The sequence below is a fragment of the Anser anser genome (genome assembly GCF_964211835.1).
Source record: "Anser anser genome assembly, chromosome: 20".
NCBI classification, from domain to species: Eukaryota; Metazoa; Chordata; class Aves; order Anseriformes; family Anatidae; genus Anser; species Anser anser.
In genome coordinates, this window is record NC_139741.1 from 4,934,548 (window position 1) to 4,954,839 (window position 20,292).

Below are 20,292 nucleotides of genomic sequence, written 5' to 3' on the forward strand. Positions count from 1 at the left end.
GTAGGCTACACCCACAGGCTGCTGAACCAGAAATGATTTAGCCCTTTCTGTAAACAAACGATCTTTGTCACTTGGTAGTGAAGCCCTTAGTTTGCTCGCACACTTCGCACAAGGGCTTAATGAGGTCCGTGTCGTCCCCCAGCGTGTACTTCCCTGGGCCTGGGGTCGGCGTGACTCCAGCGTTGGGTTTACATGGGGAAACTCTGGGCTTCTCCCTGGAGAGGTGCGGGTTTGTCACAGCTGGGTTCTGGCTCTGTGCAGTCCCAGAGATGAGCCGGGGTACGTTTGTCCTTCGGTCCAGCGCTGCCTCGAAGCGCCCTGGCTCTGTGGGTGGGCAGGGACCTGGCCTTACAGAGGACTGCTGGGGCGAGCTGAGTTTGAATAAACTTGGGTGAGCTTGGAATTAATTTGGGCGAGCTGAGCTTGGAATGAAGCACCCTGACACCAAGGTGCAGGCGGCTTAGGTAGGAGCTGTCCTCTGCTCCACATTCACCTTCTGCATTTAGAAATCGCCACCTTGCCATGTCTGATGAGCTCCGGGGTGTCTCCTGTCTCCTTGCACCTCCTTCTCCAGCATGAAGAGAATGGATTTGCTCATCCAAGCCTCTGGTTGCCCCGCAGCCTCAGCCCTCGGGCCGCCCAGCAGGTCGCTTCGTGGCCAGCGGTATCTTCACTCGGGCACGTTCAGCTCAGCGAGACGCCGGCCGGCTTTCCTGATGTCCTGGGGCGTGTTGCTGATGTCCCAGGGCTGGTGAGAGGCTCCCAGTGGCAGGTGGGACTGCAGCGGTGTTATTCTGATTACCCAACGATAACCGACTCTGCCAAGCCATAATTTAAGAGGAACCTTCGGTTGCACACAGCTACAGATAAGAGAAGCTATCATCGGTTTCACCTTTGTCCTCTAAAACTTGGTCTGTTGGTGTCTTGCTTTCTTTAACTCGATGCTGGATTAAAATGAGCCCAGAGTTGTGCCCACACCCTTTTATTTTATTTTTTTAAAGCTCATTGTGTGGCGGCGTGCGAAGAGTTCGTCACTGGCCAGGATGATGATGATGGTAGTTTATTGGTGGTTTTCCCATTATTTGCTTTGAAAAAGAGGAGGAGAAATCCAAACCCAAACGGAAAGCGGCACAGCTGCATTCCTCCGTGTGTCGCAAGGACGGAAAGCCAGTTAGTCTAAATAAAAACAAATAATTTGTCAGCGCCATCCCTAGCCCCCCTGTTGCTTTACCACGGCGAGAAAGTTGCAGGAAAGCAAACTGAGGAACGGGGACGTGCCTTGTTAGCAGGCGGGGTGCTGAGTGCAGGAGAAACATCCAGCTGCGGGCCGGGCCGTGACATGTTCGGCATGTGCAGGGAGCTGCGGGTTGCTGAGCCCTGCCTCCGAATGTCAGGGCTGTTGGACGGGCACAGAGGTGGGTGTTTTCGAGAGGTTTTCGAAAGCAGGTCCCTCTGTCAAAAAGCAGGGCGGGTCAGGAGATGGGGCAGGCTCTGACCGCGGTGCTCAGCGCGGTGCAAAACCCCAACACAACAGCAGTGGTCCTGCTTTGTCCTCGGTTCCTTTAAGCACGCCATGAAATGCTTTGTGGTAGTTGTTCACACTCGAAATTAAGCAAATATCTATCTTAGAGGCTTTTAAAAGCTGTTTAAGAGCCTTTTCCCTAAAGTACGCTCTGTTCCTAGAGCCTTCTCCGGGTCCGCACTTGGTGTTGCATTGATCTCGCTGCTTCCACGTGTGGTTTTTAAATGGGTTCGTGTGCTTTTAGGAAATACGAGGACCTGCGTTAAGAACTACTGAAAATTGGCTGCCAAACTGCTGAAAGTGCTAATTCTAGTGAAATTTAGCACCTGATTTCGCAGGGATAAACACATCTGGAATCTTTGCTCTTTGAGTTCAAGCTCTTGTAAAATAAAACTATTTAATGGGTTTCCAGCCTGAGACCTAGTCAGCTAAACTTCGGAGTGTTCTCGTGTTGAGTTAAAAACGCCTTAAAACACGTTGAAAAGAGGAGTGCTGACATCTCCTTTAGCTGGAAGTCACAGGAAGATATTAAAAGAGTAAGTTAATTCGCAGCTGCGCTGAGGAATCTCAAATGCGAAACTGCTGCAGGGCCGTGCTTCGGAGCGATGCGTGCCGGTGCGTTGCCTTTATTTCCCTGTTCTATGGGCAGATAGCACAAAGTGTGCATGGCTCAAGTGCTGCTGCTTCCCTGCTGTTATTTCAGATTTGCAAGAGTCTGTATGAACACCTTGCGGTGCCGTTGGGTGGTTTGAAGAAGTTCACTTGTCTGCTCTGTAGAAACGTTCCAGCTCCTTTCGCTTCTCGGCCCGCCCTTCGTTTCAGCCTTTCTTTAGGCTCGCAGATGCAGTGGTGCTGTTGGACATCCCCCAGTCTGTCAGCTTCTGTTTAAAGTGGTGTATGGTGAGTGATTAATGGAAATTATTTCAGGAATAAAGGCCTCCTGGTAAGCCGATCCCTATTGAGAGAGCCAAAAGAAAAGCAGAGTCACAAGGGGTATCGTCTCCAGGAAGAACTCGCCGCATCCGCGGGGGGAAAGAGTTGGACTGGAAAGCAGTGCTGAGTCTGCATGTTGAAATGCGTCATAATTGTATCTCAGGGTCTAATTCGGAGAGCTTCTCCTGCTGTCTCTGGATTGTCACTTACGCCAGCAGAACGTCGGAGTGCTCTTCTGCACCGGTTGCCTTCCCTTCTGCTGGGGCGCGTTCTCCAAAGGCCGGGCTGCCCCGCTCCGCAGCGCTGCGGGGCCAGGGAGCCCAAAGCGATGCTGCGTTTCCTCTTCGGTTTGCAGCTTTAAAACGAATCCGAAGTTTGTGTTGGCCTTGCTTACGTTAAGGATTCTCCTTCCACTTAGAATTGCCTTGAAGAAAAGGCGCAGAATGCGTGAAACTATTTAAACTTCAAATTGTTTCTGAGTCTGGCTATGATGTTCACTCACTGCTAACTAACCCAAACTTCAGGCTGATGTTTACAGCCCTGTTAAACTTCGTCCCCCCTCAATTGTGGCCGTACCATTCCCTAACACGAAGTCACTGATGTATTTGGGAATCTGTCCACCACCTAGGTGGGCGAGCAGATCAACGGCCTGGCTATGGGCCGCCTCGGCGCAGCAGGTGGAGCTCCGAGCGCCTTCCAGTTCCCGTCGGCACCCCCTGAACAGCCACCCGCCAGGTTCCCGTCCCTCCGGAGCTGCTCGCCGCTCGCTGCCCTCTGTGCCAGCCGAAAGGGGCAGCCAGCTCCGAGCTGGTTTTGTTCTTCCTGCTGGAAGCTGTCATTTAGGGATCAAGTATGGGGAGGATGCGAGGAGAACGGGAGAAAATTGAAAGTGCTGAGTACTGCAGAAGTTAAAATACCGAACAAATAACTTCCTTGTGTTATACGAGCGAAGTCCAACAGCCTCTTGAAGATTTGTGATGCTTTTGGGTAATCAAGCATCTGCTTCTTTTTAGCACAGAGGAAAGGCTTATTATTAGGCATTGATTTCTGTGCGTGCAGACAGAGCCATCCTTGTTTTGGTGCTCTGCTTGCAGGGGTCCATTAATGTGCAGGCAGCGAGGCTGTGACCGGAGCTGGGCAGTTCCCCCAGCACAACTCCTCCATTCTGGGTGGTCACGGAGCCGAGCTCCTCCAGGAGCCCCTAGGACCAGTGCTCGTGGGGCTGGACCCTCTCCAAAGCCGGCCAGAGCAGCAGGGACCCCTCGGAGCCACGTCTTCCTCCTCGGGCCTGAGCTGGGGCTGCCCGTGGCCAGCTGGGGATGGCTTCGTGCCCGCTGGGGATGCGGACATCAGGGATGCAGTTTGGGTGCCAGGGTGCTGCTTGCTTGCTGCTTGGGCTGTCTCCTTCTTGGGGCGGCGACAAGTCAGGCTCTCCATCCCCGAAGTGCTGAGCGTGCTTGGCCTAAATATAGCTGCCCCCGGCCCTGGGCGGTGCGGGACGGCGCGGTGACCTTAGCGTGTCTTGTCTGCCTTTGGTTAAGGCAGTATTTAAAGCAGCGGGGTCCTCCTGGGGGTGGTGGGCTCATGGGCGGGTCCGTGGCAGCTGAGAGTGGTGCCACCACGCGTGCGGAGAGGTCCGGGGAAAAGTTAGGGAGCTGAACGTGGTTAGATGCGGTGTTAGCCAGCTGCCGGGGGTGTGCCGGCTGCCGTCGTGGCTGGAAAAGAAAGGTGCTGCGAGTGAAAGCACCGCTTCCAGCCTCCGGTGGCAGAGGCGGTGTGGGGTGAGGATGATCGGCAAGCACTGAGATAATTCTGGGGGGGCGGGGAGAAAAGATCAGCACGTGTCAACCAGCGGGTGCTTTTCTGGAGATAACTCATCAAAACACTATTTTTTTTCCTTTGATCCTTGACGCGGTAGGTTTTCCTTACGAGGTTTTCTCATGCCTATTAAAGAGTTTTTTAAAGAATGCGTTTCTGAAGGCGTCCGGTGGGTGCCGTGGGCGGGAGGAGCTGGCAGGACGGCAGCACGGGGCGCAAGGCAGTGCGCTGCCGGTGCGCACCGAGTCCGTGGGTGCTCGGGCAGCGTGTGGGGCTCCATCTGGGAACGTTTTGACTCGGAGACCTGGTGGAAGCCCTCCGGGACTATCGTGTGAAGCAAATTCCTTTCGCAGCCTCGCTTCCGGCCCCAGTCTCTTGCTTAAAGCCCAGTGCGCAGGGTGGGATTTCTGCTGTGACCACCGAGTGCCCGGATTTCGCAGTAAGCATCCTAGTTGTGCTAGCCGCCTGTTTCTGGTGCGTGAGCTCTGTGTTGCTGGAGGAAAAATGATTTGTGCTCCTCTGCTGCCCTGCATTCCAGAGCACGTCAGAGCCCTGCTTGCACAACTCGTCGTTCTCTTGCTTTGGGGGACTTTTCTTGCCCTCTGGGTGGATCCCCTGGGGCCGGGCAGCAGCCCCACAGCTGAGGACTTGAGGCTACCGGGGAACTCACGCAGGCTTTGACATCTGCAGCAGCTGATGAATGATAAAACGACTCCGGGAACTTCTTCTAGAGTCTGCCTTACAGCCCGGCCTGCTTCCCTGCTGCAAACAGGGCGGTCCCCCTGCCCGAGAGGGAGCACATCTGGTCGGTGTCCAGGGGCTGCCGGGGCCAGGGGGATGCTGCAGGTGACTGTGGTCGCGGGGGCCACGGTGCAGAGGACCCCCTGCAGCCGCAGGGGCCAAACACTTCAGCTGCGGACAGCCACTGTCACTGCTGCCCTGGCTGGCTGGGGCGAGTTTCTGTGCCCAGAGCCCCTGTCTGTGGTGCCGTCTCCAAGGGATGCTGCCACTCGATGTTTCTGTCCCACACAACGCGTGGGGTTTCGAAGGGGGATGCCCTGCGGCGTGGTCAGAGCAAGAGAACCAGGAGGACGCCTGCTTTCCCCCAAGGACTCGAGCTCTGGCTGCTGTGATGGCCTGAAGCAGAAGAGCTGAGCGTGATGCCCTGCTGGAGGTGGGGGCTCTGCCGGCATGCCCAGGCTGCCCCGGCTGCTCCCAGTCCGGAGGCTGCAGAAGGGTTTCTGGGGTTCAATTCAAACGCACCTGGTGGCAGAGGAGCACCGATGACACGTGAGCACGATGTTTTTTTTTCCAGCAGCGGCCTTGACTTGCGGGCTGTTAGCTCGGCGGGGTGCTGAGTGGGTGTCGAAGCTCCCTGCAGCTGCGCTGGGTGACCCGGGGCTGCTGAGATCCCCTCCCTGATACTGCCTGTGAGCTGCTTGGTGTGTGCAGCTCAGGTGGCTGCGCTTCGCTTGCAAACACAGCCGGGCTCACCAGTGCTCCCTTCTGCGAGGCTTGTACCCGCTCTGCGTGTGCCATAAACTCTCCTCGCTTGGAGCAAGCAGAGGGAATGCCGTTGGATTTGCGATGCCTTTACAGTTCAGGCTCACATCCATCGCCCCACCTTTGGGTATCTTCTGCAAACAGTACCTTGTCCTGGCTCTCAGCTCAGCCCCAGCGTTTGCCCGTCTTGGAGACCAAAGCAAGGGAGAGGATGGCTTGGCTGAGGTGAGGAGGGCTCGGTGGGTAGGTCAGCACAGACGAGTTCCCGCTGGCATCGCAGACCTCGCCGTGGTTCCGTGTGTCTGGGCGATCGCAGCCGAGCTCTCTCTCCAGGGAGCCCCACCTTGGAGCAGAGGAAATGCCTGCAGACAGCCCTTTAAGGGGGGGAAAAAAAAAGTCACAAATGCAGATGTTGCTAAAAACTCAGCGTGCGTCAGGCGCTGGAGATGGAGCGGGTTCCCACGCTCTGTTTGTTTTCCTCCTTGGGCCGGTTCTGAGGTTGCAGAAGTGCCGAGTGGCGAGAGGCTGCCTGGCTGGGGAACCACTTCCCCTTTCTCTCCTTGCCCTCAGCGCTGTCACCTCTGTTGACAGCACCGCAGAGCCCTTTTCGGGAAGTCGTGGCCCTTGTTTTGCTCTGCGCTGGGCTCGTTTCTGTTTTTGAATGTGAGAGGCCCAGCCGTGGCCGTGCGTGCTGCCAGCTGACCCTGGTAACACAAACGGCAGCGCAGAGCGGTCCTGAGGTTTTTTCTTGCCTTTTCCATCTCCCGCTTGTTGTTGCGGGTTTTTTTGTTAGTGACGGGTGCTGCTTTGCTTTTCCCAGTCCTGAGGTCTGGCCTGTGCGTGGGGATAACCGGCTGCCGTCGCTGTTCACCGGACTTAAACCGTTCGTCATTTCACCAGGCTCCATCGTTCTGCAGGGCTTAAACTGGAAGCCGAGCATCGCCCTCCTCTATATAAGTCACAAATACAGTTGTCCTAGGCAATAATTAAAACCAAGTGCTTTAAAGAACAGGCAAGGGAGAGAGGGAGGATGAAAACCGACGCGCGGGTGAGCCGAAGGAGTTGGGCGCTGCTCTGTGCGGGGGTGCGGGAGCTGGTGATGCTCTCGCCCAGTGCTTTGATGGAGAAGGGCCCTGGGATCCCGGCTGTGCTGACCGCCCTGGGCTGGGTCTGCTGCTTGAGGAACTGGGGCTTCGCCCCTCGTGGGCGAGTGGGCACAGAGCAGGCGATGCCGTGCCCCCTGCCTCAGTGTGGAGGAAGGGAAGAGCCAGCTCCCGCCCGCTTCAGCACGGACCTCGGCACCGTGCGTCCCGTTCCCAACGTGTGACGGGAATGAGAAGAGACCTAACCCGCAGCTCCCTACCTACACGCAGCTACCCACTAAAAATCGTGGTTAATTCCGCCTTAGGGCGAAACCTCAGGCACAGGCTGAAGGGCTGCTAACGCTGCTCCTTGGCTTGGCTGATAAAACGAGCTACGTGAGAAGGGGCTGCGATTGCCGGATTCCTTCTCCTCCCTGACACACATTTGCCTCTGGGGTGAGGTGGTAAAGGGAGGAAGAAAAGGTGAGAAGTCTTCGGAGTCTGGTCTCGTGTCCTGAAGAGGCTCTGCGCAGCACCGTGCACCCTCTCACCCCGCTCTTGCCTGTGGGTGCTCGTCGGAAAGGACATCGGGGCGCTGCTGAATGGACGCATGTTAGAGCTAAGGGAGGGAGAGATTTCTCTGTAAAGCGAGCGGCTTTAGGATCGCTCCTTGTTTCTCTAGTACGCAGGCTTTAAGAAACTGCAGCTTGAGGGCTTTCAGAGGAACTGTGTGTCAGCAGCAGCAAGGAAGGCTCAGTCAAAATTCCTGATCTGAGAAGGGTCTGGGGAAACGGCTGTGCACTGTGTGCCCAATTATTTGTATTTCTTTGGCACAGATAAGGATCTCTGATCAATTTTAATTTGCGAAGAGTGATTTTTTTTTTTTCCTTTTAAAATTCTGTCTTGCTGAAACATCCAGTGCATGTTTTGACATCTGCTGTAATTCTAGAAAATAGCCCTGGGAGAAACCTTGTCGGCAAGGAGGGTGCTGGGGTGCAGCCTGCGCCGCAGGGTGTGCTGCGGCTTCAGAAAGGGGCTTCCCGTGTGTGCATCTGCCTTGCTGGGGCTCCGGGAATTTGATTGCTTGATATCCCCACCGGGAAAACGGAGAGGTGCCCGGACGTGTGCCTGAGGTTACGGGGAAATCCAGCTGCGACGCAGGGTTTGTAACTCCCCGGTACACGAACCCAGCAGGCGAAGCCTGGGGTTGCGGCGGTCAGCCTCAAAGCGGGAAGCCAGCTCGTGCCACGCTGGCTGCTGGATCTCGGTCACGCATGACTTCTCTGTGATGCTGTTGTCTTTGGTTGTGCTTAGGCACCGGCCTGCCCCGAGGAGCCACCAAAAAGTGTCCCTGGGGCGGCAGCAGCGGGGACGCGGCCGGGCAGGCGGTGACCTGGCGCAGTGCAGCGCTCGCCCGCCGTCTGTACGCAGAGGTTCTTCAAATATATGGCGGGGCTTTTTGCCCTATTGTTATTCCCTGGCCCTTGGCTCTTAAGGGAAGGGAATAAATAATCATTTCTGTTATTTGCTTAAGCGGAGAAAGGAACTGAGAAGTTCCTAGTCTCTTCTGTAGTTGACGAGGACACACCGACTTCTTTTTGAGGGCATGGAGCTGCTGCGGTGCATGATGCCAGGGACTCTCCCATCCTGTCTTATCATACTCATCAACCATCCTGTTGACTGTAGGATTGTTTTTGGCTTTCTTCAAAGCGTGTACGACTATCTCATCAATTCTGAGAAACGCAGGAACCCTGAACTGTGCAACAGGATGGCGTAATTGCAACATCTGTAGAGAGCTCTGGTTTTTCCGCGTGCCGCAGCATCTTAGAGAAAGCTACTGGAAGATGTGCTTAAACTCTCAGCTGTACCACGGAGCTTGAGGACTCCCGATATTGCCCCTTCCCACAAACCTCTATCCTCATTTGACTCCTTAAAGGGCAAAATCGGGCCAGCAAGTGATGTCTGAATTGAATAGCATTACACTTCTGCTTTTAATTTATCGGTCTTTGAGTAAAATATCACACAACTCACAGTATTTTCATGGCTTCTTAATCTGTTGCATACACTAATTTTCTTTTGGCTGATTGCTGAAGGAAGATGTTTGTTTCTACAGGGCATCAGCTGTGCCCGAACCACAAAGCACGGAGTTAACAGGATCCATAATTGCAGCGGTGCGTGGGCTTGCCGTATTAATCACCATTTAGAAATGTGGATCTCTCGTCTTGGCTTTCAAGTCGAAAATATAGCCATAGGTTAATCCCCTCTGCCTGCTCAGGTTCCACCTCTGTGGGCAGAACAGCACCAGACACATGTTCTGCTTTTCGAGGTTTCTGCGTTTCTGATGTTTGAAGTACTTATGGGGGGCAGTTCTCTACCAACAAAATAATTTGAACTAAATCCATTTCATGCAAAAGAATGGAGCATTCGTTCCATGAATCCAACCTCTCTTGTTTTGTTGCTTTTCTCCTTCTAAAGAAAATAAAATGATTCCCTCGCTCACTGTTTCTGTCTCTTCCCTCGCAGCATCAGCGAAAGCTTCCTCACGGTGAAAGGAGCGGCGCTCTTCCTGCCCCGAGGGAACGGCTCCTCCACTCCCAGGATCAGCCACAGGCGCAACAAGCATGCAGGTACCAGGGTGCAGCAAGTGACTGAGGCTTCTCTGCTCTCCTGTTTCCCAGTCCACCTTTCTCAAGTTCGTTCTCAGCAGATGGCACACATTTTTGTTTTGCGCCAGGTGTGCCTTAAAGCTAGACCTTCCAGCCTCAGGACTGTGAGATTTTATACTGGTAGGAAAAAAAGTTTCAGTACTCTTGCTAATCCAGCAAAATCAAAGTCACTCATCTGTTTGGGGCAGCAATCGTGGTACTGTGGGGGTTTAAGAACTGCCATCCCCCAGAAAAGATCCTGCTGTACCTTCTGTATGAAGGGGGGTCGTACTCAAAGCCTCCTGTGTTGTTCTGGAAAACTTGAGGTTAGATAAGAGATGAGTAATCGCCCTTCCTGATCTGAAAGTAACTTACGATGGAGGAAAGGGAGGCTGCTTACCTCTGCGTGGTGGGGAGGAAACTTCTGAGCAACGTCGGTGTGACTTCGCAGACGTATCAGTAGCGTGAATAATGTGGAGGCAGGCAGAATTCCGCCCCCTTTATCACCTGAACGTTAGATTTGTTTTTTTGCTTTGACTCTTTGTTTGGAAAGTCAGTCTGAATAATGAAACTCAAACATTTCGGGGTAGGTTGTTTTTCGTTGTGTGCGCGGTGCTTATTCACTGACGGTGTGTTACAGGGATCAGATAGTGTGGGGTTTTTCCCTGCCATTAAACAATCAGCAGGAAAAAAACAACGTGCAGACCTTCGGGCTTTTGCCTATGGGGCAAGGCAGAAGCAGAGAGGCTGGAGCCGGCTGTCTTTGCCAAAAAGTGACCCCCAAAAGTGACTTGGTTTGGTTCCAGGTGCAGGTTTCTTTGTGCTCTGATACCGTCAGAACATCACCCAGCTCTCCATCCGGCAGTTACCCGGCTGATGTCTGGTCCACCTCAAAGTTTGTTCACAAACATCTTTATAGAAAGACTTTAAGTCAAAAGGCAATTAATTACACACATCTACTCCATTATCCTCAGCGTAAGCAGTACCCAGATTGCTCTGATTGAGATGCATTAATTGCCAATTTTCAAAGGAAAATAAATTGTTCTAATGTTAATTAAAACTGGCCCTTCTGGTTGGAGCTGGAGTGAAATGAAATGGTCTTCAGTGTGCAGGTAGAGCCAGCAGTTGTTTAAAAGTTTATAAGATAAAAGACCCATCTTGTTGGGTTTTTTCTCTCTAAGTCCTCTGTGTAGCTGAAGCCCAGGTCTCCTCCTGACCGTTGCTGCCTTGGCTTTACCTTGCAGAGGAGCCCAGCTGAAAGCTGGACGGGTTTCCTTGTGAGCCCGTGCGAGGTATCTCAGACGGCTTTGGGTCTCTCTTGCTGCTCACGTTCTACTTGCTGCAGCTGACCTGCGTGAGGTCTGGAAAGCTTGGTGGAAAACAGTGGTGCTCGGCTAATCAGCACAGAGATTTTGGAAGCCGGGCTGCCAAGAAAGCAAATCCGGTGTGTTGTAACTGCTTACGGCAAGGTGCTCTGTATTTAAGAGGCTGGCTTGCCTAAGGGGTGGGATTTCTGTTCTTAGAAGACTTCACTTAGGGGGTGAGTGTTCCAGGGCATCAGTGCTTGTACTTTCCTCAGCTTCCCAGCTTGTCGAGTGATGTTAATGCTGTGGCATTTTTATAAGGCACTCGGAGATTTCACTGCAAAGTGTCCTTTGAATGAGCGCGCCCCATTCATCTCTTCTGTGGACCTTCCTGACGTGCAGTATGTGCCAGCACACCAAGGCACCGAGGGATCCGGGTGTCTCCTTCCTGAGCAAAACATCTGTGCCGCCAGAATTAAACCAGCGGCACAGAGAGGGTGGTTCAGAGAGGGGAACCGGCCGCAGGCGGTGAGCTCGGTGTGCAGCGCAGGAAGCAGCCTCCTTCCTCAGCCTCTGATAATCCATACTCTGCTTCCATCCCGCCCGTGTCGTGGCTTATCTCTGGCACGCAAAGTCAGAAGGGGGCTGGGGAGCGGACGTAACTTCCCGGTACGGCATCGTGCCTTTGGATGCAGTCGTGCTTCAAGTGGCCGCGGGAGCGTGTTCTGGGAAGGCTCCTTGACCTCCCAGACCTCCCTCCGTAATTCATCGGGGTGCTAGAATCCAGCGTGAAGAGTAAATGCGTAACAGGAAATAATTAATGCTCACACCCATTTCTTTAATTGTATCACCTTCAGAAATGGAAATCTCTCGCTGGCAGACGGACTAGATAAGGTACCAGCTGTCTGCCCCTCTCCCCGGGTGGTCCTGCGTGCCGTGCCACCCGGATCCTGGGGGCTGGGGGCTTGCTTTCATGCTCTGATGGTGCTGGAGGAGCCCAGGAAAGGGTGCGAATTCCCTGGGGCTTTTGCCATCTCTGGGATACTGTAAATTGGTTTTAAGATCCCATTGGAGCTGTAATACTTTGCACCTAGCCTGCCAGCTCGGAGGAAACAAAAGCATCTGCTTGCTGCTGGACAATGTGATAGGAAGCAGCAGTCGTGCCGTGAATGCCAGCAAAGCCGGCAGCTCTTCGCAGGGCAGGATGTGGTATCTTTGTGCTGATTCTGGCGTGCTAAAACCTTCCCTTTGCTTTTTCTCCATCCAGCAAGCTTACAGAATGCCTTGTGTGTTTGGGGCTGAAAGTGCTGCACGAGGAAGCGATGCTTTGGTCTCCAGCCCTGCGGCTTCCAAGGCTGGCGGGGCAGGCTGGTGGTCAGCAGGGAACAAACCCTCTGAGGATGAGGGTTAGTGGAGCTCCTTGCCTGAGCCTTGCAGAAAAGGTTTTCTTAGAAACTTCCTTTCTTCCTAAAGCATCGTTCATCTCTGGGAACTTCAGCTCCTAAACTGGTTCCTGATGTTGAGTTAGCGGCAGCAACAGGTGGAAACTGTTGGTTTTTCCCTCCCCAAAACCTAAAATGAAGCATCTTTTGTTTCACATTGCTTCAGACACGTGGATACCCCAAGCCGGGCGCTTGCTGGCACCTGCAGCAGAGGGAGCGCTGCCTGCCGAGCCCGCTGCTCTCCTGGTCCCTGCTGCAGCTGGGGCTTGGTGGAACCGAGCAGGGCTCTTGCACTGGTGTTGACACGGGGAAATCCTGTCTCCCACTGCACCCCTGGGAGGAGAAGCATCCGATGGATGAGTTGGCCTTTCCTACGTTAACTGTCTCCCTAAATAATCACTGTTTAGGGAAGCGGGTGCCAGCAGCTCCAGCGCTGAGAACAATGTCCTGGGGCAGGAAGCGGCTTCGGGTGCCTGTCACCTCTGCTGCTTTGTGTGGGACTTTTCTAGTACGGCTGCTTGCCTCGATTTCCCACCCCCCAGTTAAAATGCTCTCATTGACTCATTCTCCATATGCTGAAACGTGTCTAAAGGAGGAAGGAAGGGGAGAGCAGTGCATGCTGTGTCCTGTGTAGCCCGCTCCACATGAGGTTATCTTCCTCTCACCAGGAGAGGGGCTGCAGCAGCGATAAAAGTGGTTACAGTGCTCTCCTTGCGTTTGGTTTCTTTCCCTACTCCTATGTGGCACTTCTGGGTGCTGCCCCATGCCCGAGCTTTCCTTATTTCTGCGAGTCCCTGAAACTTTGTGCCGAATGCTCCAGCACTCGTGTTCTTCCCAGCAGCGTTGCCTCAACTTAGCTTCCCCGCTGCATAGGGGTGGCAGAGGGCAGAAGAGGAAAGGCTCCTCTCGACGATGTGTGCCGCCTGGCAGCCTGGCCCTCTCCTTTCTGGGAACGCAGGTGAAATTTCCAGGTAACGATCAAAAAAGCAGCTCGTTGCTGGAGGTGCTGTTGCTCGCTGGTGCCCGGCGGGCGATGCGCTGAGCAGAAAGCTCGTGGCTCCCTGCGGGCCAGGGAGTGGAGCAGAGACGTTGGCGCAGGAGTAGTGATGGAAAGCACCTCCCGTGTCTGTCGGATGTCTGCTGCTTTAGGATCCTGTGCCACTCAGGCCTTTTAAGAAGACTTCACAGTTACTGTGTGACTGCTATTTTATTCTTTCAGCTTTTCTCAGCCTCACCAGTAAAGGAGTAGCAAGCATTTTCTAGGAGAAATTATGGTTGTTCAGTTTTCAGGTGGTAATTCTTGTATACTCTTGGATGAGGTTGGGACATAAGTGTGTGGGGGCACATGGTGCTGTAAGATGGGACCATACATCAACTCGAAGGACACTCTTTTTGTCTAGGTGAGAGTTTTGCTCTGAGCAATAAGTTGGTGGAAAAGAAATGGCAGACTCCTGATGTGAGCCACGCGGTAGATGAGATATTGAACCACGAGGTAGGGTCCATTTCTGCTTGGCTTGCTTTGCCTTTTAAAGGAATAAAGAGTACTGAAACTTTTTTTTTTTTTACTTCTGTTGAAAAGATAACAGGATTTAGCAGGAGAGAGCGCGGTGAGACGGGAACAGGTGAGCACACGGAGCAAAGAGCAGCTGATTAAGAGCTGGAGTTTTGTCATCTTGGGGTGGGTGGAAGTGGCGACACTCACTGTGACGTGTCAGGTTTCCTGGTGGACGTTTGCTCTGGCTGGACAGCCAGGAGCTTGCATGTGATTTAAAGCTATTTTTGAGTGTTCACCTTTTCCTCTTTCTTCCAGGGGATCTCCAGCAACACCTGCAGGCCATGTTCATACTGCTCCGCCCAGAAGACAACATCAGACTGGTAGGCTGGCTTTTTGCTTATCTGCTGCTAGGAATATAAAGGTTAAGTTCCACTGGACAAATACACCTGTGTAACTCGTGAAAGCAGTGGTGTGTGTGTGCGCGCCAGTGGTTTCATCGTCAGGTGTGGGGAGTCCTCTCTGCAGCTGCGCCAGTGGTTTCATCGTCAGGTGTGGGGAGTCCTCTCTGCAACCACGAGGAGAAAAAAGCAGCTAAATTACAAAACGCCTGCTTGTTCAGGGAGACAAATTGTACGGCTAGCAGACTGCCTTTGTCTGAACCAAGTACTGAGTAGTTATGTGCTCAGAAAGGACTGTAACGGTTGCCAGAGAAGCTGGGTAAATTAGGTTGGCGTCCTATTAAAATATCAAGTGTAGGTGACTTAGGTCTGACCAGCACGAAGACCTGCCTTTCCCTGTTAGCTCAGCTGTATTCCTCGCTCTGCTCTCCTAACTGGTTGCATCCCAAAAGGCTGAGGCTTATCGGGAAGGAGCGTACAAGATCCCCTTGTAGCTACGTACCCATGTCGATTCCTGTCTTTCTGCTTTTTTTGGGTTGTTGCATCCTATAATGACAGGATGAAAACTAAGTGCTGCCGTTTATAGCGTTGATAGGCTGTATTAGAGACCTCCAGAAGCTGAAGAAGAGCAGTGAGGAATTTGTCTAGGACATGTTGAAGTGCTCTACAAGGTCAGGCGTGACTGCAGTGTCTCTGCATCTCTCATCACTTCATAGCCTGAAGTTCCTTTCCCGTGTTGTCTTGGTGCATCTTAGCAACGTGTGCCCAAAGCAGGATTGCCAGCCTCAGAAGTGTTATTCTGGCACCTCTGTTTTGTTGAATCCTCCTGAGCTGTGCTGGAGCTGGACTGGTTTTAGGAGTATAGTTGTAAAACAGACCAAGTTACTACAGAGTGCTTTAACTCTAAAAATGACCGCAAAATAATTTGTCTTAAGCAATCTTTGTAAGCAAACTGAAGGACCTACTCCCAGAATTTGTCAGGCACACCTTGCTGTCATGAATATTTCAGTGAAAGTGATGGGACTGGGGGGTTCTCAGTGTTTTTCAAAATCTGAGCCGGGGTTAGAACATTGGAAGCTATTGAACAAGGCATTGTTCGGCGATATCACTGGCTACATTGTGTGATTTGGGACAAATTAGCCTTAACAGCTGAATGAGGACTTTGTGGGCCGAGACATAAACCCTTTTGTTCAGAGCTACATTTGGAACGCTGAAATCTTGCATGAGGTTAAGTTCGATAGTCTACTTGAATTTAATTGATTCTTGACGAACGAAGGGTGTGCAGAGCTGCAATAGACTCTCTCATAAAATAGTAGATACAAATGAGATTTGAAATATAAACAGTACCGAGAGAAATGCATTCTTGTCTTCTTGTGTTGGCTGCTGTCACTCAGAGGGCAGGCCTCACAGCTCAGAGGGCAGCGGAGGAATCTAATCCTCTGTAAACCTACACTTAAATTCTGGAACAACTCTTGTTTCTGTTGGAGCTACCGGCAGAGCTTTCAGCTCTAAATGATCAGAATCAGAGGAATGGTGTGAGTGTAAGATCAGTAGGAAGGAGGAAAAGGAGTTGAAAGTGTACAAACTGATGTAAAGTATTCCTGGAGCTCAGCGGAGCGGGGAGTTGTTCACTTACATGCATTTAATAATAAAAGATGACTTCAGAAGACTCAAGCACTGCTTTTTGCCTTCAAATCAAATGTCCCAGTGAGAACTATGATCCCGTATGAAACCCCTGCTATCCTGTAGCATCAAAAAGATGAAAGGTCAGTATGAACTTACATTTTGGAAGGTGCTGTTCGTAAGGGCTGGTAAAATACTCAACGCTTCTGATGAAACAGGAACGCAACAGAAGCTAAAGTTGGCTTGTGTTTAGGTGAGCCTAAAACTAAGAAAAATATTGCTGGTCATGGAAGGATGCAGAGGATTTCTTGTTCATGAACAGGCTACAAATAATGTCAAACTGAGGAGAAGGCCATCTCTGTGCAGATGAGCTGTAGAGAAACCTTCCCATGTCATCACAGTCTCTGAAGCTAGGCCATCCTCCATAGATTGACTGGGATTTCAAATATCTTAATTTAAAAGGCAGCAGACCATTTAGTTACTTGGTGCACTCGTACTGTTGGGTAAGCGTACGAACGTAGTGCTTAATGAAGAGATTAGACATCAATTTGCTGGGCATGTTAAACCTCTAATCGTAACTTTTGAACTTGGCTGGTTTAGAACGTGAAGCTCACTGTTATATTATTCCGGCAAATTTAGCAGAATGCATTATCTGCTCCATTGATGGTTCTTTGCTTTGAGGGAAGGATGGAAGTGTTGGATCTGGAGAGCCACAACAAGCCGTGCCCTGTTTCTCTTAATTGGTCCTCCGAAAATCCTCCCCCAGTGACTTGGAGCTGCGTGACGTTGGGTCGCTGTTCGGCCAGTCCCCTGCTAAAGGGTCTCACATTAAAACCACACTTCTAATTGCTGCTAGCTAAATTGGTTTAGCAAAGTTAGATTATGGTAATCCTCTTGCTGCTGCACTGTCCTCAGGCAGCAAACAGCACTCGTGTGTGGATGCCCAGGACGCGGCAGCTCTTGGCTGCCTGCGTCTGTTTTAGGCAAATCTTTGTTGCTCTTTGAGGTTGGATCCTAATGTCGGTGCTGACTCTAACCACCGAGGCCTCGGTGACTGCTTGCTCTTCTAGGTTGAAGAGCGCCCTTTCTGTCTTGCTGCAAGTGGTTAGTTGTAGAAACAGCCTCCTTTGGCAGAACTCACACCTCGAAGGCCTGCCCGCTTTGATTCGCCGACTTCCCAAAGGAACCTCAGTGACTTGAGGCGCAAGGAGGAAAATAAGGCTGGTTTCAGCATGACTTATCCTAAAGAGACGGGGTGGGGCACAGTCTTGCTATACAGAGCACATCTGTCCGCTGGCATCAGCCTTCGGTACTTTCTGTTAGTCTCAGTCTAATAGGACGACTCCAGAAAGCGCAGTGAACACTTCTTCTGCCTGCACTTGCTCTTCCACCCCCAGCACCAGAGCTGCTGCTCCCCGCAACACTGGGAAGCTTTTCCTGCTGCTCTCAGCATTGTCTCCTTCCACAGAGAAACAGTGAGCTCTGATCTGACTGCCATGTGCTGTTTTAACCTTTGTTGTAGGTTTGGCCGTATCTCGTGGCTGAGAACTACTGCCTGGTGGATAGGCGAGGGGTGAGGAGTCCAAAAAGTGTTGCAAGTAAAAAGTTGTCTGCTGCAGATAGGGATAGGCAACGCTCACAAAGCTGAGCTCCCTTCCCTGGGCTCCTTGCAAAACGGCAGTCCAGCTGTAGGATTTGCTCGAGTCACCTGGGTTCTTGCTTCCTTTTGGCTCCTGGAGGAGCGTTACGCTTTGGTGCAGGCTTTCAGGAACTTCCTTGTTGGTCTGACGCTCACGACTTAGCTGCACGGCTGCTTTCTGAACGCTGTTAGTGCTACTTGGTCTGGGGGAACATCCAGGCGTTCTCCAGTCCTGCTAGGTCTCTTCGTCCACGGGGTGCATGTGGTTGTGACAGCAGCAGTGAGGCACCGTGACCTTCACCCTCTGAGCAATCTGCGCCCAGCCACGAGCACGGCGTAGTGCTGCAGGAACCTCTTCCTGCCAGCTGTGCGGCGGTAGGGCCGCCCTGTGCTGGGGAAGCTGCTAGCAAAATTCTGAGGGCCAGCAGCAAACCACATACCAGTTAGGTCCCAGCTGCCTGCACAGCTGTCTGGGAAGCTGGGGGAAGGAGTCTGCTGTAGCACACGGTAAAGGCAAGCCCTAGCTCTGTGAACGAAGTCCTGTGAGGGTGAAGAGCATATTCAACGGCCTTGCTGAAGGTGTAATGCTCCGTGAGGGTACCTAGAGCGGGGCCGTGTAGGCTGCTGCTCCAACACAGCCTTGGTGGGATGCAGCAGGCCCACAGCAAGGTGTGCAGGAGGCTGTGGGAGCACCCCAGCTGTCGAGGAGAGCTTTGTGTGTAAGAACAAGTTGCTTCTCCCTGCTCTGCTGGTTCCCTGTACGGGCCATCGCACCCGTGCAAGCTGTGTCACCGCTTCCGCGCCTGCCACTCAGCATGAAAAGGTGGCTCGTGAAGGTAGTGCTGTGTGTCCTGCTGCCTGCACTGCTCACGTCTCTCCTTCGTTTCCTTAGGCTGTAAGACTGGAAAGCACGTACCAGAACCGCACACGCTACATGGTGGTAGTGTCTACCAACGGCAGGCAAGACACAGAGGAGAGCATCGTCCTAGGGATGGATTTCTCTTCTAACGACAGGTACGTGTGCTGTCCGGGTGGGTAAGTCCTTGTGCTCACATGTTGAGTCAAGCGCAGAAACCCCTGTCTGGTATCCACTTTCTGGAGACTTCAGGTTTTCCAGCCTAACGCCTTTCTTCAGAACCAGAATTCCCCTTTTGTTTTTTGTAAGGAGTTAAATAAATATAAATAAAAATTTAAAAAAATGGGAGGGAAACAGCATCGGTCAGCATTTCCTCCAAGTCTCAGCCCTGTGTGAGTACATTAAGAGCCCTAAGTGGTCTCTGAAAGGCGAGGTCCCTAAGCCTTGTATCTACATGCGAGACAGGGGGAGGACTTGGATGCAAAGAAGCAATGCTGCGATTTGAGAAGCTGGACATCAGGGTTCAGGAGAGCACTTAAGAAATCGACTGCCAGGCAGCGCTTTGCCAAGGTCAAGGCACAAAGGGCCCAATGGGAATGTCAGGGTTGCCGATGGCACATCTCACACAACGTGTATTCTCCCTAGCCATTAGTGTGTCATCGCTGTAGCAAAAGCTTCATTGATTTTAACTGCTGCTCACCTCTCCAAGGGCTGGAGAACATGGCTGAGAGCAGCTTTTGCTGCAGGAGTGACTGCAAACCACGAGGCAGCATCCCTGGCAGCTTCAAGTTTAGAGGGGGACTCTTTGGAGAGAGCACGGGGGAACATGGATCTTTTAAAAAAATTTAAGTAAATCTTGGTCTACATAAGAAAAGAAAAGAAAAAAAAGGATATTCAAACTGTTTTGGAAGTTTTTGTTCAAGTGCTTTTTTCTAGCTCTGATTTTAGACATGGAAGTGAACCTTGCTGATGACCTCAGTAGTAGAAATTACTTTCAGGCAATTAGCAGGGTCACTAGAAAACCTTTTGGAACTATTTGGCCATGAAATGACCTTCTGAGCTGCTGAGCATGATAGCCACCATGCTTAATTTCGAGTGGCTTGATTGGGATGCTCAGCTCAAGGGATGCCCGCTGAAAAGGGGGAACAGCCTGATGCTGCCGCTGGCTCCTGGGTCCCTGCCTGTGTGTGTGTACACAGCTGCAGCTCAGAGATGCTCTCGTGGTAGTGTAAGAATAACTTGTCCTTGCACAGGTTGCCGTGAGCTTGGAACCTGCTGTTGGCTGTGATACACCAGCACAGCCACCTTTGATAGCTGAGAGCTCACTGGCATTCAGGCTTTAATAACATAGCGGGGTTGTTTCAGCTTTCTCCTAGAGTTACTTAGGTTGTGGATGGTCAGTCTGATCCTCCCTCCCCTAGCCCACTCGGTATTTATAACTCAATATAGACTTGTTGCTATGGTCTCTGATAAGCGGTTGCTGAACAGTATCACTAAAAATACCCCGGCCACCTTGGGAAGCCTTTTAAAAACACATCTTTCCATGAGCTCATCTCATGTTGTCAACAGAAATAGCTGCGTGCCGCAGTGTCTCCTTGTGCTGGGCACCGGTCGCTCCGAGGCGTGCGCGTTTACAGGGCTTCGTGCCTGCTGACCCTCCGAAGCCTCACGTCTTGCCCTCTTCCCCTACTTTTCCTGAGCTGCAGGGGCCGATGGGGACTGTTAGGGCTGGTGGAAATCTGAGAGCGGCTGGAGCAAAGCATGAGAACAGGAGGCGAGTGGCTCTGACTTCTCCAAGATGCTGCCTCAATTATGGACCAATTTTACAGCTTTAGGAGACTGAGCTTTTTTTGTTTGACAACCTGCTGCACGTTGTGTTGGGGTTCCTCTGCCCATGCCTTTTTCCATCGCTTAACTTCTGCTTTGAAATTGGCCTTTAGCTCAGCCTTGCAGAAAGCAGGTAACCGTGAGGGCAAAGAGGTCAAAGCAGCCGAGAGAGGAGTGGGATCACCGAGTGGTGGCTGCGCTCAGC

The 20,292-nt window shown here is 52.1% G+C and overlaps 1 protein-coding gene across 3 annotated transcripts in view; it reads left to right on the forward strand.

The window, feature by feature from the left end:
* Positions 1-20,292, forward strand: part of SSH2 (slingshot protein phosphatase 2) — a 92,589-nt gene that overhangs the window by 49,169 nt on the left and 23,128 nt on the right. For 2 of the 3 annotated variants that reach the window (XM_083806405.1, XM_083806406.1), the window contains 3 exons: positions 9,382-9,485; positions 14,060-14,124; positions 18,297-18,418. In XM_083806405.1, the coding sequence (XP_083662531.1) occupies positions 9,382-9,485; positions 14,060-14,124; positions 18,297-18,418 (291 nt within the window). Of the gene's footprint in view, positions 1-9,381; positions 9,486-14,059; positions 14,248-14,293; positions 18,419-20,292 lie in introns of all 3 variants that reach the window. The other variant, XM_083806407.1, reaches the window with a different exon arrangement.